The 27,513-nt window shown below is 45.2% G+C and overlaps 1 protein-coding gene across 2 annotated transcripts; it reads right to left on the minus strand.

Moving 5' to 3' along the window:
- Positions 1-27,315, minus strand: LSG1 (large 60S subunit nuclear export GTPase 1). 2 transcript variants are annotated; one of them, XM_056121590.1, is made up of 14 exons: positions 27,166-27,315; positions 25,633-25,759; positions 24,497-24,617; positions 24,233-24,319; positions 23,497-23,583; positions 17,709-17,769; positions 16,415-16,591; positions 13,261-13,596; positions 10,065-10,166; positions 9,806-9,949; positions 8,173-8,296; positions 6,617-6,696; positions 5,060-5,233; positions 1-490 (listed from the first exon to the last, which is right to left on the minus strand). In XM_056121590.1, exons 1-14 carry the CDS (start codon positions 27,262-27,264, stop codon positions 311-313), a joined length of 1,899 nt encoding a protein of 632 aa, XP_055977565.1. In that variant the 5' UTR covers positions 27,265-27,315; the 3' UTR covers positions 1-310. The 2 variants fall into 2 exon arrangements, with proteins under 2 accessions (XP_055977565.1, XP_055977564.1); XM_056121589.1 differs by having other exon boundaries at positions 2-490; positions 8,173-8,287; positions 9,797-9,949.
- Positions 27,316-27,513: the final 198 nt, after the last annotated feature.

Here is a 27,513-nt window from a genome sequence, read left to right on the forward strand (position 1 = left end):
CTCATGTAAACCACTAAAACACATTTAGAGGCGATCTGATTTTAATATCTTTCAAATTACAAATGATTGCATTTGTGTATGTGTCGACACAAATAAATACTCATTGCTCACCCCCTCTTCTTACACTCAGTCTTCTCAATTAGATTTCTGGTATTCCAGGAGGTGTATGTTGGCTGGAGCTGGCCCAGCCAGGGCCTTCAGTCTGGACTCTGACTCTGGGGGCTCCGTCGCACAGCACCACAGGGACAAGCAGCAGCTACGCTTCTGCACCGATGCACAATGCAGACGCCATTTCTGCTGCAGCTCGTGTTCATGTATCCAAGTGCTTGTATAGTCTGCGACTCTTCTCTTTTTTATTCCTGTTGCCATGCTTCTTCCAGGGCTTCCCAGCCCTGCTCTCAGAGTTCACAGAAGCTGCTGTCACCAGGCCACTGCCAGGTTTGTAGCCCATCACAGCCTGGACTCCTTTGGTTAAAGCTCTGACATTTTCCTGGGAAGAAAGAACAAACATGAAATATCCGACACATGGAATGCATCTAAAAATAGTTGTACACTCTGTCCTTGTATGATGTAGTAAGCTCAGGAAAAAACTTATAATCTGTTTATTGATAAATGTTCTAGTACTGGCACAGACTTGGGAATAGCTCAATCTAATAGCAATGATAAATTCTAATGCAGCTTTTCCATTTAGAACAAGTCATAGCCTTTCTGCACCTCAATGCCCTTGGCAGTAAAATGGGGACAGTGATGTACTTTGTTGCCTTAGCAAAAGCTCACTGAGAGGCATACAATTGAAACTCTGCAATAAAACTGGCTTTGGACAGTGAATTTTCTTTTTTAAATTTTTGGGGCACTCAGGAATTATTCCTGGCTATGCTTCAGGGACTCACATGGAATGCCAGGGACTAAACACAGGTTGGTGCATGCAAGGCAAGTGCCCCACCTTCTGTACTATCACTTTGGTCCCCTCTTACTTATTTTTTAAATTTTTTTTGGGGGGGCTTTTTGGGTCACACCAGGCGATGCACAGGGGTTACTCCTGGCTTTGCACTCAGAAATTACTCCTGGCAGTGCTCAGGGGACCATATGGGATGCTGGGAATCGAACCTGGGTCAGCCGCGTGCAAGGCAAACGCCCTACCTGCTGTGTTATCACTCTAGTTTCCCCTCTTACTTATTTTTAACACTTATCTTGCCCTTCCCTTTGTTTCAGTATTCAAAAGGTTGCACACTTGGCACTAGGGATCACAGTGGCAGTGAGGCCGGGGGGGGGGGGGGGGCGGAGGGAAGCTGTCCTTAGTGATATGGCAGTACCAGGGATTAAACTGCTTTTCTTTTCTTGCAAAAAAGGCACTGTTCCCCCGAAACTTACAGATGCGTATGTCAGTTACTTCTCAATAAAAGGGTGAATGAGAATAGAGCTGAGAAGAGTACAGGAGATATGGAGCTGACCTTGCAGGAAGTTGGCCCCTGACTTTTGGTACTATATAGTCCCCTGACCTTACCAGGAGTCACTACTGAAAGTCAGGAGTAACCCCAGAGTACTACTGGGTAAGGCCCAAGCCCCTCACCTGCACCAACAAGGGGAGACATACACTTCATACAATGTAGGGCGATAAAAATCCCACACAAGTATTTATGTGAGGGAACTGAAAAGATATGCCACACAGAATCACTTGACATCTTGTTATTCATCAATCTGCTTGAGCGGGCGCCAGTAACATCTCCATTTGTCCCTGTCGCATGCTAGTGTAGCTCAATGGCGCCTGCTTGTTCTAGGAACACGAAGAGCCTCAAAGCGATCGTTTCGGGCCTTGATAAAGAAGTATGACTATCTTGTAGGTGAGTGGCCACATGATCTTCTGACCAGTCAGTAATGGCTCTAGTCCAGCAGTCATCTCCAAATCTCATTATGTGTCCAGCTCATATGACTTTCGACACCTTGGCAAACGAGACAACGTCCCTGATTCTTGATTGTCAAGAGGTCAGAACTCTGAATTCTTTTTCTCACTTGAGTGAAGCGTGATACTCCAAGCATAGCTCTTTCGATTTCTCTTTGGGAGACCTGAATAACATTCTCATCCTGTTTTTGTAGGGCCCAGGTCTCTGAGGCGTATGTTAATGCAGGAAGAACAGTGGAATGGAAGAGATGTGCCCAGAGCCAGAGGTTCTTCATTCTCTTAACTATTTCTTTGATGCTCTTGAAGGTGTTCAAAACCGCTCTCTTCCTCCTGTGCAACTCTGGTGCTGGGTCATTCATCATGCTGACTTCTCGAGCTAGGTACACATAACTGTTGCATTTGGAGATGTTTGTTTTATTGAGAGTGAATGGAACGTCAGGGAAGAGACCGTTCCTCTAAACATTGTCTTCGTGAGATTTAGCTGTAGATTTAGCTGTAGTCCAACACTCGCAGTCGAAGTTGGTCAGCATTTATGCCACTTGGCTAATGTTTGGTGTTATTAGAATGATGTCATCAGCAAAGCGGAGGTAGTGTAGTTGCCGACCAACTATCTTCACTACCATTCCTTCCCATTCCAGTCATTGCAAGACGTTCTGGAGGGTGGCACTGAAGAGTTTCAGTGAAATGGTATCACCTTGCCGAATCTCTCTTGACACCGATGATGACTTCCTTGTAGAATGGTGAGATCCTGGTAGTGAATCTGTAATACAGCTCATGGAGGATCCTGATGTATTGAGTTTGAACGACCAGTTTCGCTAGGGCTTCAATGATTGCTTCAGTCTCAACAGAATCAAAGGCCCTCTTTAAATCAATGAAAGTTAGACAGAGTGGCATCTTGAACTACCGGAAAACCTCAATGAGCTTTGTTACCACGTGGATATGGTCAATTGTGCTGGATCCTTTTCGAAATCCGTTTTGCTCGCATGGTTGTCCTTCATCTAGTGTTCTGCCAATCCTATTCAGGATGACTCGAGTGAACAGCTTGTAGATAACAGACAATAGGCAGATCAGGCGATAGTTGCCAATGTGGATGTCTCCCTTCTTGAACAGTAGTACAGTCCTACTGGTTTTCCACTGGGACGGAACCTTGCATTCAGACAGTAGCGTGTGAAAAGCTGAGCCAGTGTACTGATGAGTACTGATGGCAGGTTCTTCAGGTGTTTGGGTCTGACCTTGTCTGGGCCGGGTACTGCTCGCTTCTTTATCGATGAAATGGCGTGTCGGATTTCGGAAGGGAGAACGTTGGGAATGACATATCCATCTTGTGGAATTTGGTATGTGGGCAGGTGGATGTGGCTATTGAAGAGATCCGTGTAGAAGTCATGGATAATCTTCTCCACTGACCTTCTGGAAGATGTGATAGATCCATCAGGACGTCGGAGGGCAGTCATCTTGGTCTTGCAGTTGGTGAAGGAACAGGCGAGCGTTGCAAATGCTTTTCCCAGCTTCTGCCTCATCTGCCAGCACGTCTGCTCTTCTCTCTTTGAGGTCTTCCTTGATCGCTTCTCTGCACTGCTTTGCGAGCTCGGACATTTGTTTGTGGTTGCCTGAGGCTTGCGCCAAGCCACGTTGGCATTTGAGCTTAAGAGTTTTTGAAGACAGGCGTCTTTTTATGGCTATTCTCTCTCTCTTGGCGTTCCTTGCACAATCATGGAGTTGCTGAACCAGTCGATCATATTCCTTGTCAATGTTGTCAATGATGGCATCTTCCCATGTTGCCGTAATAGTGCCAAAGAGCTCCCAGTTGGTGGTCGTTCTGGAAGTTCTCTTAAACTTTGCAGCCCTTTCTCCCTGCTCCATTAAGTAGAATTTTGCACGAAGGAGACGGTGGTCCAATCCCGTTTGGAATTTTGGGGCAACAGTGACACCAATCAGGCAAAACTGTTGATTGAATATGATGTGGTCAATTTCGTTGTGGAACCATCCACTGGGAGATTCTCATGTCCAATGTTTAGATTTGGCCTTCTGGAACTGTGAGTTACCATAGAAGGTCTTGGTTGACATGATGAGCTCAGACAGTTTCTCACCCTGTTCGTTCCATACTAGGCCATGGGTCCCAATGTGGAGTTCTTCGGCTGATCTTCTCGGTCCTATCTTGGCATTAAAAGCACCGACAATGATCTTGTAGAAGGTGTGGTCTTCTTTATAGAACTTCTCCAGCTCCATGTAGAACTTCTCAATTTCTCCTTCATCATGATTGGATGTTGATGTGTAGACAACGAAGACAGAAACTGCTGGCAGTGAGTCCCATCTATTCAAGTGTAATGGTCTGATTCGGGTTGTTAGGCATTTGAATGAATCAGTGCTCATCGCCAAGTCTGTGTTGACAAGGACAGCGATACCACCGATGCCTCTTTTGTTGCATGTTCCGAGGAACAGTTCTTCCCCAGTGTCGAAAATGGCGTGATGTGATTGATGCCTTCTCGTCTTGGTCAGACCAATGATGTCGTACTTGATCTTTCACCCTTGTACCGTCAGGTCCTTGACGGATACATCTGATGCCAGCATATGTGCACCGAAAGTACAGACAGTCATTTTTGTCCTTCGTTTTGGCAGCCTAGTTCAGCCTTGAGATTTTATCAGCCTCTCCTTAACACTGCTGTATTGGTCGCTCCTTCAGGGTCAGGGGAATGAGACCCGTCGTATTTACTGGTTTTGGCATACTGAATATGCCACGGATAGCTTGCCAGGCCGTGTGGGCAGGATATTCTCAGTAGCTTGCCAGGATCTCCGAGAGGGACAGAGGCTTTTAGGGCGGCCTCTAAACACCACAGAAAATTTGGATAGGAAAAAGATCACATGTGAATATTCACAGTGGCATTATTAATAGACAAAAAGCGACAAGAACCTAAAGTTCATCAGTTGATAAATAGAATGTAGCATATCAAACACTGCACAATAATCTGACAATAAGAAGAAATTAAGTATGAGACATGGATGAATCTTGAAGGTACTGGGTTCAGGGTTATTTTTTTGAATAATAAAAAAATGTACAAAATTATCAGTGATGGCTGTACAACTCTTAAGGTATATTTTATGGAATATGATTACTTCAATAAAGCTCTTTGTCAGATATTAAAGAGAAATCTTACAACTCACTTGATGGAAAAAAGTTTCATCAATAACATTTTGAATCTTTTTGACTTTCTTATTCCCTCCAGACTGTATTTTTACTTCATCACCCTTCAGTTTCATCTCGAGGAGTTGCTGGTGTTGATGTTGAAAGGCCACAGGCTCGCTTCCGGGAGGAGAGTGGCAGTATAGCAGTTTACCCTATAAAGACAAGAAAAATGGTCACATAGCACACCTGGATCATCCCAAAGGCCACCTCCAGCGTGATCTGCATCCTCCAATACCATGCTGGTGCTTTCTGCTTTCTAATTAAGCTCGCCGAGTTCTGATCAATTGCAACTGAGCTAACCAGCACAATGATGACGCTTCTGGAGAGTCATCGAGTGGCCTGGATTTTTTCCCATTGTCTCCCAAATTAGAATGAATTCTTGTTCTTTGTACCTTGTTTGCATTTCCACTTCACTCCACTTACATGATTGTATTTATGAGAAGCTTCTTTTTCCAAAACAAAAACCAAGCTAACAACCACAGTAATACTGTGGGCTGTATGCAAAATCACCAGGTACCAATTTTCCTTTCAACCACCAACTCAGTGAAACGCTGACTGACTTATCACTTCCACCACAATTTTAAGAAATGACTACATAGTTAATCCACATAAATATTCTACTACTTTCGTTTAAGCAAAGGCAAATGAATCTGATCAACTGTTTTCACCCTTATGTTCCAAGAGCCCCACTCTCCTAGTACTGAGGAGGTGCAACAGACAAATCTTCATTATAGACTATAAACTTCTTTACAATTACATATAGTTTTGGGGGCCCCACCTGCTGATGCTCAGGGGTTACTCCTGGCATTCCATATGGGATGCCAAGTACAAAATCCATGTTGGCCACGTGCAAGGCTCTACCCACCACACTATCACACCATCCACAAAAGCTTATTGGTGGTAATAACTAAGCTTAGTACATAAAAACCTAAAACATATTATGTGTCATGCACTGAGCTTAGTGCATTCATCTGTGGTTCTTATTTACCTTCATAATCTCGAGCTACGTATTATTAGTTGCTTTCCAAAGAATCCTATTTTAATGGTGAGGAAAACACGAAAATTTAACATGTCCTCATTTGTAATATGAGATACCTGTACAGACTTATTATGTACTTTCAATAATACACATAAAACATTTGTTTCATTTCTTTTGGCGTTTGGGCCACACCTTGTGCTGCTGGGAGCTATTCCAGGCTTTGTTCTTCCAGTGGTGCCAAGGAGTGAACTCAGGCCTCCCACATGCATAGCGTGTGCTCAGTCAATCCAACGATCTACTCTGACCCCCCTCAAACACCAATGAAAGACTTGGAGCTATTTCGAGCAGAGGCAGCTATGAATAAAATTAGCCATTATTGCTACGGGATCCGGGAAATGTACACATGCCAGCAGCAACGTAAAGTGTATCTGCAAAGCACGCTGCTAGCCCTTTCTTTGATTCACAGCCTTTGGATGAAGACTGCAACTCCAACTATAAGACAACCCCAATGAGGAAGTGTGGAAGGGGCCCCGCACAAGCAGCAGGCTGCACTTACACTGACGTAATCCTTTAGGATATAGCGTGCAGACCGAGGCTGATCTGGCTGCCCATGTGCTGTCATGAAACCTCGCATACCTAAGAAATGAATTTTGCAAAACTTCATGAGAAAAGGAACATGTTATCTTCTATGATTTTGTGGCACAGAGCTTGGCATTTATCTCTTTCAAGTTTCTCAACTAAGGTAACTGAAGGTCTGACTTATGCATGGTTCATCTAAAATCACCCTTTTCTGTCAGTAGATTCTTAACCCAACTTCCTCCCAGTTGACAGTCCCTTTAAAATCAGCAACAGAAGCAAGGGAATATTTTAAAGGTTGCTACCTCTGCAGGCAGATGCAAGTCCTCCCGGCCATCTTTAATGGCAACATATCACAGCTGACCAAAGCAATAATAAGCAAAATTAAGTCCCCAGGGTAAACATGGAGATGGGAATTGTGGACTCATTTTATTTTTTTACATCTGGTAGTACTCAGAGTTTACTCCTGGCTCTGTGCCCAGTGGTAACTCCTGGCGGTGCTCAGGGAACCATGTGAGGTGCTGAGGATCCAACTGGGAATGGCTGCATGCAACGAACCGCCCTTCCTGCTGAACAATCTCCCAAGTCCCTGTGGGTTCATTATAATCTCCAGCCCTAATGACAGTAAAGGGGGTTCTGAGTCCCTGTGCTTTCTGGGCTTGGATCTGTCCCAAGCTGAAGGCTTGCCCTTCTCATACCCCTTTGTAACCTTCCTCTCCTGTTCTAATCAATATGTTCATCCACCTGGCCCCCAATGTCCCCTTTTGGCTGAAGAGCCCAGAAAGAGTAGTGACCCAGTGCCTGTACCAGAATGCCATCAAAGTGGCAAACACACCAAGGACCTTTCCTTAACAAAGTGGTAGTTGCCTACCAGCTCTGCTCCCCCTTATGAGAGCTTGTACCACCACCAGGACTTGGTCTCAAACAAGTAGACATCAGGAGAGGATGGAAAGACATTTTTCGCCAGGGAGTGATTCTGGAAGATTAGGGAAAGGATAGACCTGGAGAAATAGAAAGGAACACAAATTTGCTAATTTTAAAATGTACTTAATAGGGCCACAGAGACAGCACAGTGGGTAGGGCAGTTGCTTTGCATGCAAGCTGACCTGGGTTCAATCCCCGGAAAAACATACGATCCCGAGTCTAACCGGAGTGAGTCCTGAGCACAGAGCCAGTATTAACGCCTGAGTACTTCCGTGCGTGAGCCAAAAAACATAAAAATGTTAAAAAAAAAAAAAGAAGAGTCCTTAATACACCACAGTAAGTACCACTCATCCCTCCTATCCTTACTACCGACCCTAGAACCACCACCTAATAGGCAGCCTAGAGGCCATTCTGTAGACAAGGCCAACATAAGAACAATCCTGGACCATGACATTGAGAAGCTTATGGATAGCTTCTGAAGTTTTACCTCTGCCTAGGAACATTCTCCATGCCCTCCCCACACCGGCATAATTGCAAGTGACCCCTGAGCACCCCAGAGTACAGTTAGAAATGGCCCTCAATCCCAAAACAAAATAATGAATCACAACTCACGCCCATAAGCTGTTAACAGTTCTTCTGATGTTGGTGGTCGAGTGGGATCTTCATCCTCTGTAGGCATTACTATACTAATGCCATAGGTAGCTTCTAAAACATGTCTTGGAATATTCTGGCAAACATAAGCTAGTTAAGGAATCCATTCCTTCAGCGGGACCCCCAATTTCATGCTTTTAAGAATTTGGTACTTCACCAGGAGGATAACTCCATGGCTTGGAGGTCAGCCGCGCATGCTAGGGGAAAAGGCAGCTCAGATAGAGAAGGGAGCACCAAATAAAGGGTGCTGGGAGGATCCTCCCAGGATGGGAGATGCATGCTGAAAGTAGACTATAGACCGAACATGATTGCCACTCAATGCCTCTTTAGCAAACCACAGCACCCAAAAGGAGAGAGAGAACAAAAGGGAATGCCCTTTCATAGGGGTGGGGTGGGATGGGGATACTGGGAGCACTGGAGGTGGAGAATGGGCACTGGTGGAGGGATGGGTACTCAATCATTGTATAACTGAAACCCAAGTACAAAAAATTTTAAGTCTACAACTGTACCACATGGTGTTTAAATAAAATGAAAGACAATGGCCCAAAGAGTTAAAATCTTAAAAAAAAAAAAAGAATTTAGGACTTCACAGTTCTGTGACACACATCTCTCAGAAGACTATTCAAGCCTTGGGCATCAACCATTTCCAAATAAATCTTTTACAAAATAACCATTAAAATATCTCTAAAATGAGATCACATTTTATCCAAACAACAATATTCTAAATAATACACCTATGAGATGTGAATTCAGAGAATAAGCAGTTTCTGATTATTAAAGCTTGCCCCTTGCTTCACTCCCCCATCGAGTTCCTTAAAGCATTTACACCCTTCTAGCTTAGGCCAGGTTGTCATGGACATGCCCCTTATCCCGCAGCTGGAAGCACCTTTGATTCATGCCTGTGTTCCAGAGAACCCAAACCCAAACCAGTCTGACTTTCAGTAAATATTCAACACATGTCTGATGACTATATTTCACCTTAGCTAATTCACTAGACTGAGGAGAGAGGCAGACCTGCTCGTCTGTTACCTGCCAGCCGTGAGATCTGAGGCAAATTCTTTTTTCGTCTCCATGCCTCGGTTCCCTCAGACTTGAGGAAATGAGAACAATAGTGGTGCACACATCAAGGGTTGTTGGGAGAATTAAATAAAGTTACTTCATGGCAAGTGTCTGGGAAACTGCACACAGCGAGTATGTATGCATTATTAAATTCAATAAGGATTACATTCTCGTTATCAACTCTAAGGTGGATATTATTAACCTTGTTTTATAGAGACACATTTTCTGGAAGGTAAGCAAGTTTTCTAAGGCCACTAAAATAGTGAAATGGGAGTGCCTGAGGCCAAAAGGCTTGCAAGCAGGGGCTGAGTTGCAGAGCCTGGATTTTCCCCTTGGTACTAGGCTACATGGTTACAATCTAAATAGGAGGCTCTAAGTCTGAAGTCTATGCTATTTTCACACGTGAAGTTGGAAAGATCATGAGCTAAATTAGACTTTTCAGACCTAGAAACCTTAATACAAGACAAAATGAAAACCAACTTAAATCCCAAATATAAACACAGCTACCAGAATCTCTGCTAAGCACAAAGGATATTAGTGATATGGGTGGGACATGGTCTCGCATTTGGTCAATAGGGAGGATTCCATTGCAAGTCATTTCTGCCTTGGTAGAGACAAAGGACGGCATCACCAGGCCAGGACAGTCACATAAGCAGAGGCCGGGTTCCACGTACAGCGTCTGAGAAGAGACAAACGAGGTTTCCTCTGGGCATCCAGAATAGGAAAGGAGGTAAGGGAAGCATATGAATGGCAAAGAACTTGTGGAGGGAAAGAGGCGAATACCACAGAAATACCTGGAAGTGCTTGGTGTGACCAGGCGTGGCAGACACGGACACTTTCTTGTTGCCCATGATGGTGTTGATTGTTGAGCTCTTACCAACATTTGGGTATCCCACCTAAGAGATTTAGAAACCAGCAAAGAGCATGTAAAAGATCTGCCTATATGACAGACAGTGACCAACATTAATCTGAGTATCTGGCTGTCTCACGAGACTAGAAACTGATGCTGTTTGGTACAGATGTTTTCCCTCCAGTGGTGGGAATCCTTCAGACTCATCCCTGGTGATGAACAATCATCTAAGTACATTCTATTCTTTCAGTTTCTGATACAGTAAACTTCACCCTCTGATCCAGGTAGTAGACTTTTCCCACAGCAACTTCTGCACATGAGGGAGGGACAATTTTTTCTGGCCGTACCAGGGACTGAACCGAGGGCTTCAGACAGGTAGGACAAACTCTACCAATGAACCACACCCTTGGCCCAAAACAGCTATGTTCATGATTCAACACACAATTGTGATTTTTAAGATCATCAGCATATTTTTCTTTTGGAGGATGGAGGAGGGGGAATATGCAGATTTTTTTTTTTTTTTTGCTTTTTGGGTCACACCCAGCAATGCACAGGGGTTACTCCTGGCTCTGTGCTCAGGAATTACCCCTAGCAGTGCTCAGGGGGCCATATGGGATGCTGGGAATCGAACCCGGGTCGGCGCGTGCAAGGCAAACGCCCTACCCGCTGTGCTATTGCTCCAGCCCCTATGCAGAGATATTTAAGGCTTCCTCCTGGCTGTGCTCAGTGGTACTCAACAGAACAGACCAGACTGTATGTGGTGCTGGAGACTGAACGGGGGCCAGACTCTTGCAGGAAAAGCACCTTAACTCCTTTACTATCTCTCTGTCCCAGTATCACAATGTTTTTTTTTCTTGTTTAAAAGGTAAAAGGTAAAGGTAAAGGCCCTCCCGTTGATCGTCGATTTGCTCGAGCGGGCCCAGTAACGTCTCCATTGGAGACTTTGTTGTTACTGTGTCTGGCATATCGAATACTCTCGGTAGCTTGCCGGGCTCTCCGAGAGGGGCGGAGGAATCGAACTCGGGTCGGCCATGTTGGCCGCTTGTAAGGCGAATGCCCTACTGCTGTGCTATTTTATTTCTTGTTTAATTAAAAAAAAAAGTCTAATTAATTAGCTACAAAAGCTCTTCAATACCTCTTTGGGTTAGCCCTGGTTCTCCCCAACTTCTTAGTATACCTGAAATTTCAAATGTCTAGGTCAAGCAAAACCATATAAGGGACAAATCTTTCAAAAGGACAAGTAAATGTTTTGCTCAAGTCCCATGGTTTTTCCCAGGTTTCCTCTCTTACATGGTTCCAAGATTCTTTCAACACGACAGGAAAAATGAATATACCTGTCCCCTTGCTATGAAATCCCACACGTTCCCTCTCTATTACCAAACTCAGCAGAAACAGACTTTGACATTATAGTCTTACAGTAGTAAAGGAGCCACACTTCAAAGGAGCCACACTCAGTCCCTTCCATCCCATGTAAACTCTTTTCCATTCTTGAAGTTTGGGTGAAACCTTCCCCCTTTGTCTGTCTGGACTATCTTTTCATGGACACAAACCATTATGCATCCCTCAGTGGTGCTGGCCCACTGACACTGGGCTGCACAGCTCAGTGGCCAACAGGCCAGGCCACGACCACAGCTACAGCGTCTACCTAGCTTCTCCCAGTGGAGCCCTGGTATAAAGCGCTGCATGGTTAATTCAAGGGGCAGCTACTGATGGAAGATTTCTGATGAGCTGCTACTGAACTTTGATCCTCGCATACCATAAGGTATTTACATCACATTTTCCCGAGAGATCTGTTCAAAGGTTTTGTTTGTTGCTCTCCCTCCACCTCACCAGGTTCCCTCATTCTCGGGATGGCTTTGAAGCTCGAGTGGTCCCTCCAGCACTACAGCAAGCTGTGAGGGTGAGCAGTGTGCCTGGTCTGTGGCATGCCTTGCAGGACACGCGCCATGTGGCAGGCATATGACTGATAAGTATTTGTAGAATGAATACCTCCCTTCAGGATTCCCACGGTAAAAAGTATACAAAGTGAGGAGGCTGTGTGGCACTGTAGGAAGTTGAGCTTTCTGGTGCACGTGGAAAATAAACTGTGAGCAGTAAGACTGAGAAACAAAGCCTGAAAGATGCGAGGAATTAACTCCCAAATTACTAGCCTGTCAGTGGTACTGCAGAACAGGGAATTATGTTAGGCTGCCTGCTCCAAGCTAACTCAAAGCTGGTGTGCTACAACAGAACACCAATATGCAAAAGCATAACCACTAACGCTCCTGTAGCTAACTAGGGGGTGGGGTGGGGTGGGGTGGGGTAATAATGACAAAGAAGATGATGACGACACACCATCAATTTCCTAGGTTTTTTTCCTTTGAAGATGATGTTCGGGATGTAAATAATTAAAATTAGCTATACCTGGCAAGCAATTTAGCCTGTCAATCTCTGTTCTGTTCTTTTTTTAAAATACTTTCTCTTACATCTTAAATTTCCTTAGCGCAATATGGGACTTTCTGGAGCTTAACATCAGGGTTTATGTAATTAGTTAGAGATGTGATCTTTTTTCTATCTGCAGTTAAACAATCTCATGTATTCTACCTGGCCCCAAGATGCTGGGTCTCTTCCTAAAATGCATCTGTAAAGAAAGAATTTAAGGTGGCAATATCAAGTCCACAGAAGGTTAAAAGAACTGGAAAGAAATTTAAAACATCATCTAAAGCAATCTCCTACTAGTTCTTTTGTTTCTGGGCCACACCTGGCATTAATCAGAGCTTACGCTTGGCACGGGCATCAAACCAGGACAAGCTACAGAAAAGGCAAGTGTTTTAACCCCTATACAATCTCTCTGGCCTCTCCTTCTAATTAATATCACTTCTGTTATGCAGAGCTAAACTGAAAAGACACTGGTGAAGAGAAAAATTATGAACATAATTTTCACTGGAGAAAAGAAAAATTATGAACATAATAAAAGGTATACACAATATATGCCTTGAGAAATTCATTATTTTCAGTTGGTGTTTGTCTTTCCCACCACCTGCTCCCATGACATCATAGAGCAACAAATGGGCAATTGCATAGGCTCCAGTGTAGGCTACCAAGAGTTGGGGAATACAGGGGCCCATGTGCCATCAATTTTCCGAGACACTTCATCTTACCAGTCCCACAGTAAGTTGCCCATCTTTTGCCTTCTTCCCAGTATGCAGCTCCTTCAGGATCTCCAATAATTCCTGCTTGGATACCAGGTGGCTGAAATTGCGTATCGGCTTCGTTGCTGGGGCCTCCCTCCCCTGAGGCCTGGATTCCACACGCGTGGCTTCCTGCCGGTCCTGGCTGCAGCTCTCCTCATCTGGACTGTCCTCTTCCAGACACGTCTGCCAGCCTTCCTCCTCCTCCTCCTGACAGTCCTCGTACTCACTGTCATCTTCCTCACTCGCGGCACTGCTTGAACCTTCCAACTCAGACGACTCTCCAGTAGCTTCGTTTCCTCCCTCCTGATTAACGAGAAGCCACAAGTTCAGAAGTGAACAGCTGTGTTTGCCACTAGTTAAAAAAATACTGAAGCGCTGGGTAAGATGAACAGAAAACAGAAAAATTTATGAAGAAGACTTGAAAAGGTAAATACAGGCAAGGAACCTTGCCCTTCAGGGACGGGACAGTCCTCTGCAGAAGGGAGGAGTGATGGATCTTATACTTTTTACAGCATATGAAAGCTGTACAAATAGCTGTGTTACTTTCTAATGGGCTGGAGCGATAGCACAGCGGGTAGGGCGTTTGCCTTGCATGCAGCCCACATGGCCGACCCGAGTTCAATTCCTCCGCCCCTCTCGGAGAGCCCGGCAAGCTACCGAGAGTATCTCGCCCACACGGCAAAGCCTGGCAAGCTACCCCTGAGGTATTTGATATGCCAAACACGGTAACAACAAGTCTCACAATGGAGATGTTACTGGGACCACTCAAGCAAATCAATGAACAACGGGAGGACAGTGCTACTTTGTAATGAAGTTCGAAGTGCCTCCTGCATTGCAAAGTGTGTGCTTTGGTCTGTGTGTTCTCTGTGGACCCTATAATGAAAAAAATCTTTAATGAAGTCAAACATTTAAGAAAAGTTGTGACAGGTTGAGCTCTTTCATGTTATTCTATTATTCTGAAGTAAACAAAGAACAAACCATTTCCCATTAAAGAAATCCTTAGCTTTTTCCCCCCACCCCTGTGGTACTGGGGGGAATTTAACCCAGGTCTCATGCATGCAAGGTATACAATTTTACATATAAGCAACATGTCAGACCATCACCGCTTTCTTCTTTGCATAAAGTATTTTCCGTATTTTTGTTTTTTTTGTAGTACTCGGGGACTAACCAAGCTTGGTGTTCAGGATTAAATCCAGGGCCCCTACATGTAAAGCATGCGCTCCGGTCCTTTGAGCTATCATCTCAGCCCTTATATTTTAAAGAGCAACTTGCATGGATAAGGAAGCCACTATTCTTTCATAACTACTTATTTAAATAAAAACCAGAGTGCCAGCTAAGCATATATGACAGACTATATTCACCAATTGTTTCCCCTGGAGAAAGTTAAAAAAAATCATGTATTAATCTACCGTGCAGATTTTTCTGAATTCCTGAAGGTAGAACAGAATTCACAGAAGAGAACATAATCAACTCAAGTTAGATTCTAATTGGCAAGGAAAATATGTATAATCATGATCACTCTTGGGAACTGAGTAAAACCAAAAATAAAACTATAACCATGGCTTGGGCCAGAGAGGCAGTACAGTGGGTCAGGTACTTGCCCTGTATACAGCTGATCCCTGGGTTTGGTCTCTGAAATCTCTGAGTTCTGCCAGGAGTGGTCCTTAAGCACAAAGCAAGATATAAGCACTGGGCACTACTAGGGGCTCCCCCACCCTCCAAATAAAGACAAAGACATGTTTTTTTTTTAAAGATGATTTACAAAAGGACTAGCAAAGAAAAGAATTTCTAGCAATATATGCAATGAATGTGTAAAGCTAGTACACTAGATGTGCTTCTGAATTTTTCAAAAACTGAGGCAGATTTCTGAGAGAACCTGAAATTTCCCTGCAGTGATTGTAAGAGAGTTTGAATATTTTAAGGTCTATAACATGTCTTTTGGTTAAAACTTGCTTTATACTAGATAGTTGTACTACTTTATCTGGTGACTTTTGTAGCAAGAAATAATGTAATTGCTAATAGCAAAAAAAGTGAAAAAAAAAAAAAATGAGCCAGAAATAAAGAATGTCAATAAGACCTGGGTGTATAATAGAAAAACTGAAGTTGGGGAAAGCTGATAGCAACAACAAAAGAACTTTATAGCGATCTATTAAAAATGAAAGGGAAAGTCAATCTCTCTTTTTTTTTGCTTTTTGGGTCACACCTGGCGATGCACAGGGGTTACTCCTGGCTCTGCACTCAGGAGTTACTCCTGGCGGTGCTCAGGGGATCATATGGGATGCTGGGAATCGAACCCGGGTCGGCTGCGTGCAAGGCAAACGCCCTACCCGCTGTGCTATCTCTCCAGCCCCGAAAGTCAATCTCTTGGGAGCATTTTTACAGATGACCGAGAGAATCCCAAAGTACTCAACTCAAAGATTACCAGCTCCAGTGCTGGGGAATCAACCCAGGAACTCACAAATGCAAGGATATACTCTCTTGCCAAGCCACATGCCCAGCTGTTTTTTGTTATTGTTTTGTTTTTTGGTCACCCACCTGGCACTGCGCAGGTTCTGTGCACAGGAATTACTCACGGTAGTGTTCAGGGATACAGAAGCCAGGGATCCATCCCAGGTCAGCTCTGTGCAAGGCAAACCCCTTACTTGATGTACTACCGCACTGACTCTATTCTCTTACAAGGCTATTATGAAATGTCTTATATTTTCCTGCCTAAAACTTTACAAAAGTGAGCCTCAGTTCCTAACAGTGAACACTGGCCATCAGACCATGTGACAGCCAGGGAAAGGAACATGAGATGCATTTTCCTACAGGCTAGATGGCCTAGAGAACCAATCAGCAACTGGGACTGGTGAGATAGTACAGTGGGTAGAGAGCTTGCCTTGTAGCAGCCAGCGTGGATTCAATTCCCAGCACTCCACCTGGCCCCCTGAGCTCACCAGAACAGAGCCAGGAGTAAGTCCTGAGCACAGCTAGGTATGACTCCCAAAAAACCGAAAACCTCCAAAAAACAAGACCACAAACCCAAAACAAAACTGAATCCCCGCATCTCCAAGGACAAAAATCAAAGCACACTCAGTTGAAACCTGACATTCTTCTCCTTCCTCCAAGCCCCAGAGGTTACCTTATGGTCACCAGCCAGTTGAATGGTTTCAGCCAAAGCAGACCAGAAAATAACCTTCACACCTTCTTTTTCAAAATGTGTTGCCCAAGCACTCCGCTGCCCAGGAGTTAGCAAGTCCGACTTATTTATCAGGATGACGTTCTCCTTATTCTCATCGATTTCTTTTACGTAACATTCCTAAGACAAAAGACAGGCAATTAGAACTCTTCTAGCAAATAAGCTAGGTTAATTACATTGAGGACCCCCAGCTATGAAGAGTACTTTACTGCCCTTAGCTTTAAATTATTTCTGTCTTAAAAATGTTAAATCCTATTATATCCTGCTGATTCTCTCATCAAATGCTGGAAAGAAACTAGGCCATACATATTTATAAATACTCAACATAAGCGGGAAAAGTCAGAGTAATGATTTCCTGCTCTGCTGAAGTATAAGGGTTTTTTTTTTCTTTAAACAACTGAAGTTCCTCTATAATAATGCTGAATTGTTTCTTTTAAACAAAACTAAAAAGTGACACAATAGATTTGTCAGCTAGTAGTAATGACTTTTAATCAAGTGGTAATCGTAAAATGTATTTTTAAACAACAAAACCTGGAAGTAATAGAAAAACAAGAGCCAGAATCGAAATTGATGGCCCAGGTAAACTCTTCAACAGAAAATATACTAAGGTATAAAAGCCAAGTTATTAAGCTTCATCATTATGTTTTGTTCTTTACCAGTGACTATAAACATAATCTGCATTATTACTGCTTTAATATGCAAAGAGAAATAGGAATACCTCACATGCACAGTGTTCTGTTCATCATAAGCCTGTTCCACTATTTCATGTGATCCTCACTTGTGACCCCTGCCTTATGCACATATGGTATTCTGCAGGACTAGTCCCCTTGTGAAGATCACAGGAAATAAAAACTAAGAGATGAGAGAGAACACAGATGGATACAAGTACCACAACTGGGAATGTAGTAAAGAAAGTAAAATGCTCTTTTGAATAATGTTACTTAAAAATGAGCATCATTGGTAACTGTCTCTAACAGACATGTGGCTTCTGAATCCAAGGCTAGCTAGTTCATGCTAGTGCCCTGCTTTCCTGCAGATGGAAACAATTCTTTGAAAAGGGAAAGCATCTGTCTAAACAGTGGCATTATGCAAGCTCCTGACCCCAGGAGGAGAGGAGCCCCAGCTAAACAAAGCAGAAGGGGCAGAGAATGAAGGCCTGGCGTTTGGGCTCTCAGTTACGCAGGCCTCCCACAGCTGCTCCAAAAACCTTCAAACCTTTCTGGTCATACTTTCTTACCAAATCTTCACATCTGAACAGGAGCGGGTTCCGAGCATCTACAATCTGGACCACAATATCACTGGAAAAACAAATGTGAGAAACAATAATCACTTCCTTCCCCAAACTCAAAGGAACTCCTGGTCAAATTATCACAGCAGCAAACACTTTCCATTCTTAAATACTGACAGATTTTTCTTTGGGGGCAGGGGTGAAGAGGATCACCAAAGATCAAGCCCAGGGAAACCCAGGGCCTTGTGTGCTTTACCTGTCATGTCCCTGCAGAGATTTAGTGTTTTGGAAGCTTAGAAGAGTAAAGCCATTTGTCCAAGACCCTTAGTTACCAAGAGATGGAGCCGGGACAGGAACTCAGGCTATCTGGACAGAGGTTACTCACAATCCTAATACCATGCTGGTCTAATATGGCCTAACGATGAATGTTTCCTTACTAAAACCTCAACTACATCTCCTCACAAACTGTGTGAGATGAAATAACTGCATTCTCAGGGACACTGAACATTCAGTACCAAATTTACACTTGTGTTAAGGTCTGAAAAGAAAACATGCTTGTGACAGCTGCCACTTTCAAAGAATACCATCTTATTTAAACCCAGAATTAACAAGAGAAAGCATACATCTAGCAAATAATCACCCATCAGTTCCAAGGGCTAAAGGCAAAAATTGCAAAATAGCAAAATATCCAAGTTAAGCTGCCAGATGATTAGTCAACTTCTTTCATCACATTAAGGCGACAGAACAGTAAGAAAACTCTTCTGCTGATAGCAACAGCCTGCCCCCCATATCCCCAATAAATGTAATGTAGACTACTGTCCACACCACTCGCAAGAAGTCGTACTTTACTTCTTTTCTTTGAGAGGTACCTCCCTTCCTTCATTCTATGTGCTAAGATGCCTTCAAGACCAGCTGTGACTGCCATCATATAGCAGCTCTCTCAAAATCCACATGCGGGAGCCAGGGAAACAGTTCAAGTGCCTAGCATGTGTGAGGCCCTGAGTTTGATCCCCAGCACTGTATGACGCCCTCCCCCACAAACTCCCATCAAGTCACTGCTTATGTATGGCCCTCAATAAAAGAAACCCACATCTACTTAGTCTGAGCTCATTTTGTTTTGTTTTTAGGGGCACACCCAGCAGAAGGGCATCCTTCTGGGTCTGCATTCAGGGCCTGAACTCTTAAGCAACTATGCTGAACATTAATTATCAAATCAAGATCATCAGACAAGGCCATAAGAAAGTGTATTTTCTGTCAGAAGTTAATTTCCAAGATAATCTGGTGATTAAAGAAACTCCCCTCCCGTTGATCGTCGATTTGCTCGAGCGGGCCCAGTAACGTCTCCATTGGAGACTTTGTTGTTACTGTGTCTGGCATATCGAATACTCTTGGTAGCTTGCCGGGCTCTCCGAGAGGGGTGGAGGAATTGAACTCGGGTCGGCCATGTTGGCTGTGTGCAAGGCAGACGCCCTACCCGCTGTGCTATCGCTCCAGCCCGCGACAGCACAGCGGGTAGGGCGTTCGCCTTACACGCGGCCAACATGGCCGACCCGAGTTCGATTCCTCCGCCCCTCTCGGAGAGCCCGGCAAGCTACCGAGAGTATTCGATATGCCAGACACAGTAACAACAAAGTCTCCAATGGAGACGTTACTGGGCCCGCTCGAGCAAATCGACGATCAACGGGAGGGCCTTTATCTTTATCTTATCTTTTAAAGAAACTCCCAGACATGACTGATGATGAGTTTCTTCAAGTTCTTGAATTGAATCCCTGTACTTCCTTAAGGGTATTATCTACCATTTTCAAATCAAACATTTGACAGCAAGTGCATGAAAGACTGCAGAAAAATGGACAAGTCTAACAAACTAAAACTACAAGGTCTTCATTCATGTCCACCTACAAACTATAGAGAAAAAAATAATCAGAGTAGAAACACCAGTAAGAAGACAATGTGAGAGTGTGCTTCATGGGCTGACTGAGGATTAGAGCAAAGTGCCAACTAGGTACCAGGAAAAATTTACGCAACACAATAGAAATGATTTATTTTACTGGAAATGAGTTCTGCCCTCAGTACCTTGGCAGTTTCCTGCTTTTCAATTATGTTATGCACCAAATCTTTTTTGATAACAACTCTTAGAATTAAAGAGGCAGATGGCTTAGCTAGCCTGTTACCAAACAGGAGACATCTGCTGTTGACAACACAGCAATATTTCCTGTTAAAAATATGGCAGCATGTGAGGCCCTGGGTTTAATCCCTGGATTACCAAAAAAAAAAAAAAACTGAAATAATTTTTTAAGCTAATAAACCCTTTACTGAGAACTCAGACCTACTTCCATGTGATAAAAGCCATATATTTCTTATGCTAAAAATAAGGTCCCTTATATAAAAAGCTTAAAAAAGTTCTTCCTGGGGCTGAAGCAATAGCACAGCGGGTAGGGTGTTTGCCTTGCATGAGGCCGACCCGGGTTCGATCCCCAGCATCCCATATGGTCCCCTGAGCACCATCAGGAGTGATTCCTGAGTGCATGAGCCAGTAGTAACCCCTGTGCATCGCCAGGTGTGACCCAAAAAGAAAAAAAATCTTCCTGTGAAAACATGGAAAAATGATTAAAATGTGTTTAATGATAATTTATGCCTTTCTAAAAGCAAAAATGAAAGGCTGAAACTTATTAGGACAAAAAAAAGCAAAGCAGTAACTTAGAACAAGCAAGTAAGCCTGTTCATCTCCCCGAGAAATGTCAGAATCAGGTGCATCAGGTATAGCTGTCAAGCCATGGATGAGGTAAGGGTATTGAACTGAACAGGGGCTCATGGGTACATTCCTATTCCCTCAGCCAGAGAACTAAAACCACCGTTCTTCAACCTTCCTATCCAAATGGCAGAGTGGCTAGGGCTCACTATGGAGAAAAATGAATCTGAGGGGCTACAAAATGGGCTGTCAATAACTGGAGTGGATGGGGGTATGGTGCCGCCAGCAGGTCAGTCTGTACGTGTGAGGCGAGTGCATCAGCAACCTGATGGCGTCTTCAGACTTCCAGATACCCAAAATTGCTGCTGTGCCTTTGGCCAGACCACCCCCCAAAAATGGGGCAAAGTTTACCAAGAAAGTAAATGGCCAAAAGTTAGGTATGTGGGAGACACACCCACAAACCACCTCCGGCTCAGCTATATAATTGGAGGCAAGGCCTCTCTGGTTCCTAATCGAACTGCTTAACAGCCACGATCCCAGAGACTCAGAGACAAATCTCGGAACCCAGTGGCTTTTGGCAGAGATGTGTCCAGTCCCTGCAATGGGTTACTGGCGCCGGACCATCCCAGGGGTGAAAGGGTGTTGTCCCTCTGCCTGCTCCCCCTTGGCAGCTCAGTGGCCACCATCTTCCAGAGGCCATTGGACAGTCAGGTTTGGGTCCTCTGTGACAAGACACGTGAGGTCTCACGGGATTGGGGTGGAGCCGGCCCTTTCCTCCCCACCCCAATGAGACCCCCGAGTCGCCGCCCACGAACGACCTCCCTGGCTCCTGATCAAGCTGCTTAATGGCCATGATCCCAGAGACTCAGAAACAAATATTGGAACCCAGCGGCTTTTGGCAGAAATGTATCTGATCCCTGCAGTAAGTTATCAGTGCCGAGCCACCCCAGGTGGGAATAGGTTTCGTGCCTTGGCTCGGTGGCCGCCATCCTCCAGAGGCCACTGGATGGTCAGGTTCGGGCCTGCAGTGACGAGATACAAGGGGCCTTGAGAACCCCGAGTTGCCGCCCAAAAAAGGCCTCTCTGGCTCCTAATCAAGCTGCTTAACAACCACGATCCAAGAGACTCAGAAATAAATCTTGGAACCCAGCGGCTTTAGGCAGAAATGTGTACGGTCCCTGAAGTAGGTTACTGGCGCCAGGCTACCACAGGGGGGAAAGGGTGCTGTCCCTCCGCCTGATCCCCCCTGGCGGCTTGGTGACCACCATCCTCCAGAGGTCAGTGGACAGTCAGGATTGGGCCTGCAGGGATGAGACACACGGGGCCTCGTGGGATTGGGTGGAGCCAGTCTTTGCAGAGTTCACCAGTTAGCATACTCCACTCAAACAAGCACTCCTTCCAGTTAGGTTTGTAACAAGGCAGTTTAAATATCAACACACACAACAAACATCACTAGAAATAACCCTTTCTAATTTAAAACTCATTTACAGAGTCTTTGAAAATGGGGGGGGGGAAACAATACATAATTCAGTGTGCAAACTGAACGTTGAGCTACCATTTCTCTGGATAAAAGAGAACAGGACATTTTCCACAGTAAACACCGTCTGCTAATGGGGTGGGCAGGAGAAACAGACTGGGTCTTTCACACAGATCTGAACAGAATCAAAGGGTCTGCATTGGAGCCTGGAGCTACTTTTTCAGGCTTTCAAATTCTCTCTCTCTCTCTCTCTCTCTCTCTCTCTCTCTCTCTGCAACAAGGGATCAGAGTGGTAGAGGCATGCAAATGACTGAAGACAAATGTCTATTTCAATGTTATAAAAATAATCCTTGCTAAAGTGAAAAAATTGGGGCTGGAGCAATAGCACAGCGGGTAGGGCGTTTGCCTTGCATGGAGCCAACATGGCCGACACAGGTTCGATTCCCAGCATCCCATATGGTCCCCTGCGCACCGCCAGGAGCAATTCCTGAGTGCATGAGCCAGGAGTAACCCCTGAGCATCGCTGGGTGTGACCCAAAAAGCAAAAAAAAAGTGAAAAAATTCAGGATTTTTATTATGTATACTAACAAAGTTACCCAATAGTTTCCACTAATTCCAGAACATCTCATCAGCATATAAAAGAAATGCAAGTAACTTTTACAAGTTTAATACAAAGCTTTCACGGTATATGTAAGAAACTCTTCTGAAGATCCTAGTTACTGCATCTTTTGCCCTAATGATCTCTGGATTAATTTTATGTGGTCATAGGCGGTCAGATGGTGCCAGGAGTCAAAGTCAGCACCTCAAGCACATGGGGTATGTGTTTTACCAATGGACCCAACTGCTGGCCCCTGGTATATTTTAAGGTTTAAAAGAGCCTGAAGGTTCCAAGTAAAAAGCACCATTTCTAATGTAAAACTCATTTACAGAGTCTTCGAAAATAATTCGCTCTTTGAGGAAAACAAAGTCTGAGGTATATTAAAGGTGCGAATACAGAAAATCAATTTTTAAACATCCAGAACCTTCAAAATATTAAAAACAATAACAACCCCAACTTCCTGTTCTCATTTTATCAAGATTAGTCGCTCTTTTCCAAAGGCTACTTAAACAACCCCCCTACCCTCTTGGTTCTCCCCTTGCCAAGACTCAGGAGCTGAGAAGGAAGCCCTCACCTCTGGTGCCAGGTCCTCTGGGGGCAAGGGTGGCACAGCACCTTGCTGTGCCATACCAAGAAGAATTCAGCATAGATTTGTTGAGAAAAACTACAGGTGCTTCTAAACTCATCACGTGTTAGTGATGGGGTAAGGGGTCATGGGGCCACACCTGGTAATGCTCAGAGGTCCTCGGGGATGGACTAGGAGCTGGCCGAGTGTTAGGTAAGCACCTTAACCCCCATACTATCTCTACAGTCTCCAAACTCACCGTCGGGAAATGCTCCCCATTCTCACATATTTCTCAACGTGTATATGCCATAACAAAAGTATACACATTTCATAAAGAAAATATTTATCAGACTTTCAAGCACTGCAGTAATTCCTGTGTAGACCACCCTCCACTCAGACAACAAACATATTTACCCCCAAATCTAACACAACAACATGGTTTCATTAGACACAATAAACGTTCCTTACCTTCTCTCAATCACCCTCCACAGCTGGCGCCAAAAGTCCAAATTTCTTTCGAATGGCGTTAGTAACAGCTTTTGTTCCTCTTCTAGCCTGGCTTTAGAATAAAAAGCTTACACGTTTGCCAGATTAAAAGTACTCAAATTTGTTGCATTGCAATTCAAATGTTAAATACAAAGTACAAATACTGTCAAACTATTGTCCATACACTTTTTTCCTGAGTCTGAGAAAATCAAATTCAATACATGAATCCCTGACTTGATCTAACACATGAAGTAACTTTTCTCCCACACCTTTTCCTTTCCAGAAGAATGCTTAAGTCAGTCCAAGTTCAGAAAGGAAAGGCAAATGCCTTGCATCTAGCAGACAAGGGTTCAATCCCCAGCACCCGATATGATCCCCCAGGAGTAATTTCTGAGCGCAGAGCCAGGAATAATGACTAAGCACAGCCCAACAGCAAATAACAAAACAGCAAATAAACAAATGAATGCTTAAGAGAACAGTTATCTAGTCCAGGGTGAGGACTGATGGAAGAGGGATCAGAAGGAGAGGAGGGAACGGAGCAGAGTAATTAATACACCACTTGAGGAAGGATGCAGGTGCACCCAGCAACGTGGCCAAGTATATGCCACTGGTAGAAGAATTCTACCATTTCTCTCTGAGAAGGATCAGGCAGAGAACAATGGAAGCACAAAAGATGCCCAAATCGAGAATTTCAAAGCAAATATTGTCTAACACTCACCGGACAAGCTGACGTCTCCATTCTAGAAAGTTATCTTTCTCTGCCTGTTTGAGTTCTTCTGGACTAGTACTTTTGTCCCACTTTGGTCTGAAACCATCATAAAGGAAAAAAAAAAAAAGAAACACACAAATAGTTATCAAAATAAAACAGGGTATTTGAATTTAACAAAGACACCTGAGAAAAGGCAGTCAAGAAAGTAAGTGAACATCCACTTTAAGATTTTATTCTCAGAGACTTTGTCTCACCTTAAAATGTTCAACTCACCTCCGTGGTATACACAAGAACTGTCTGTTTTCTTCATGGAGCTGCTTAATTCTCTCACTCTCCTCAAAAGATGGTAGTCCAGTTCTAGTTCCGGGATGTACGAACTTAATATTAAGTTTCTCTGTGTTAGGAAAGAAGAACAAATAACCTTTTAGGAGATAACTATAAACAGGAAACTAAAAAGTATGCAAAAACAGAATTTAAGTCTAATTTAGCTGTCAGCTTTAAATTTTGTGAAAATTAAATTTCAAAATGAAATTTTCTATTAAAAAAATCAATCTTTAAAAATTCAGCTTTTCAAGAACTGGTTTTATGGAATGACCAAATGGAGGTAATTCTAGTGACCCAAGCACATCCCAAATCTCAATTTAAGTCACTCTGGACTTACAGAAAACACTTGCAGAGGAAATCCACCACCACACAATCCTCTGACTGTCTTACCTTAAAAATGATGGGGGAGGCAGGAGGGTGGAGGAAGGAAGGGGGAAGAGAGAGAGAGAAGAAAAGCACCTGCCATAGAGGCAGGCGGGGGGTTGGGGTGGGGGGTGATGGGAGGGAACCTGGGGGACACTGATGCTGGGAGATGTACAGTGGTAGAGGGATGGGTGTTGGAACACTATGACCGAAACCCAATCATGAACAGCTTTGTAAGGGTTTATTTCACAGTGATTCAATAAAAACGTTAAAAAAAAAAAAAAAGGAAGAAATAGAAGGGCCAGAGAGGGCCCAGGGGTTAAGGTGCACACGTCTTGCATGCCTCCGAATGGGTCAACCCCGGAGGGTCCAGAGCACCACTGGGTGTGCATGGGGTAGGAATCCCTGGTACACAAGGCTGGAACAGCACCACTCCTGGCACCCTCGAATCGAACTCACACTGAACTCAGTTCAGCTGGCCAAGAATTAACAGTGCCTCCCTGAGCACTGCTTGAGACCACCCCTACCCCCCATAAACTGTGGAACATTCTAGACCTCAAAGGTGGACCTTCCACGCTGCTTCTGGGACATCTGCCTTTGGGTTCACGCCAGCACGGCATTCAGTGGGGCCCACAAGTAGATTTATACTCCCAAGTAGACTTGCTTCTGTCTAGTCAGCAAAGAGTGCCCAGCCTCACCCCTGCCAACCAGACCCCACTTACCAGCTACAAACTCCGTTCCTGCAAGCTCCGCGGTGGCAAGGAAATCATCCAGGGCGCTCTGCTCAGTGATGGACTGCAGGTTGAGCCGGCCCCAGTCGTAGCCATCATTGAGCTCACTGGTGTGTAACTATGAATGGAACATATGGCAAGAATAAGCTGCTCGCTTCAACTCCCGGGGAACTGCATCGTGGTCTGGACCAGGGTGTCAGACCGCTAGGAGTGAACAGAGAAATGAGCGCTCTCTCGCTGTCACAGGCCCTCCTCATTCACTTTGCAACATTTTCAAAATCTTCGAAGTAAATTCTATTGTACTTATATTTTTCTGATGAGAAAAAAAAACTTAAAATATGCAATGGTAGTACAGAGAGTAATATAACGGAGTAGCCCTCAGTGTAGTAGCAAAATCGAAGCAGAGGAATCCTGAAGGTCCGTTACATGAAATGCATACCAACATTTTTTGGGGGGAGGGGCGGGGAAGTAGGGGCCTCCAGAGGAGCACTCAGGGGCCACTCTAGGAATTAAGGGAGGTTTGGAGCTGGGGCCAGTAGTCACACCTGGTGGTGCTGGGGGTCCTCCAGGGCTACACCCGACTCTGCCTGTGAGACCAATGAAGTGTCAGGGAGGGACTGGAGCGATAGCACAATGGGTAGAGCGTTAGCCTCGCCTGCAGCCGACCCGGGTTCGATCCCTGGCATCCCATATGGTCCCCCGAGCACCGCCAGGCGTGATACCTGAGCGCAGAGCCAGGAGGAACCCCTGTGCATTGCCAGGTGTGACCCAAAAGAAAAAAAAATGTTGGAGCAATAACACAGCAGGTAGGGCACTTGCCCTGCATGCGGCCGACCGGGGTTCGATTTCTAGCATCCCATATGTTCCCCCGAGTACCTCGAGGAGTAATTTCTGAGTGCATGAGCCAAGAGGAACCCCTGTGCACCTCCGGGTGTGACCCAAAAAGCCAAAAATAGAAGTGTCAGGGATGGAACCTGGGTCCCTGGGCATCCAACCACCGCACGGGGCCCTGATGCCTGAGCTGGATGTCTGGAACTCACAGGAAACCGGGACAAAGGGGCAGAGAAACATCGGGATGAGGGTCGGAATTCCGTGCCTGGGACTCCGCAGGCCACCCTCCTCCCGGGAGCTCCGCGGGAACGACGGGCACGGTCCGCGGGGTGACTGTCGCCACACCAAGAAGCGTGCAGCCCACCGGGGCGGACGCAGCACCCGGGGGTCGTGGGACGCCGGGTTCGGGAGATCAAAACCACCAATTCCACTTTGGGTCGGAACCATCTGGGGACGCGACGGGGCTGGGCGGGGCTTGACGGATGCTCAGCACCGCAACGCCTGCAGGGGGGAGTGTGTGGGGGGGGTAACGACCCGACTCCCAAGAGCGCTCCCGCCTCCTGCACGCCCTAGCCTTTCTAGAACAATCGGCGCACGAGCCTGACAGAACCGTCCCGTCGATCCAGGAGGTCGTCCCGGCGACCTTCGACCCCTCCCCGGCCAGGGCGGCCGACGACGGAAGCTTTGCCTCACCCAGGCGTCGGGGTGGCGCTGGCCACGGCTCCGCTGCGCCTGCTGGCGGATGAGGGCCCGGCCGAGGGACGCGGTGTCCGGCGCTCGCCTCCGGCCCATGGTCGCACGGCGGCAGCGCCACGGTTCGCGGCCGGAACACGCGGTTTCCGGGAGCCCGAGCGCGACCGGAAGTGACGTCCCAGCGAGTCCGAGCGCTGTGGGCGTCCTCCGCGCCTCCTCGCGCCTTGAGAGATGTGCGTTTCCCGTGGTTATGAGGCACAACTGTCAATAACTGTATACGCGCTTAATTTTTTTTTATACCTGTATGTCGGGATAAATGAAGTTTGGATGGGTTGGAGTGGGGAATCG

The sequence above is a fragment of the Sorex fumeus genome, unplaced genomic scaffold, assembly GCF_029834395.1.
Source record: "Sorex fumeus unplaced genomic scaffold, SorFum_2.1 ptg000044l, whole genome shotgun sequence".
Classification (NCBI taxonomy): Eukaryota; Metazoa; Chordata; class Mammalia; order Eulipotyphla; family Soricidae; genus Sorex; species Sorex fumeus.

Bases quoted from the DNA above. Each gene is read 5' to 3' on its own strand.
- LSG1 (XM_056121590.1), bottom strand. From the start codon at position 27,264: ATGGGCCGGAGGCGAGCGCCGGACACCGCGTCCCTCGGCCGGGCCCTC. The intron at 24,320-24,496 runs GTGAGTTGAACA...TGATGGTTTCAG, and splicing joins TTCTTGTGTATACCACGGAG to ACCAAAGTGGGACAAAAGTA. The intron at 23,584-24,232 runs GTGAGTGTTAGA...TTCTAAAGCCAG, and splicing joins TGGAGACGTCAGCTTGTCCG to GCTAGAAGAGGAACAAAAGC.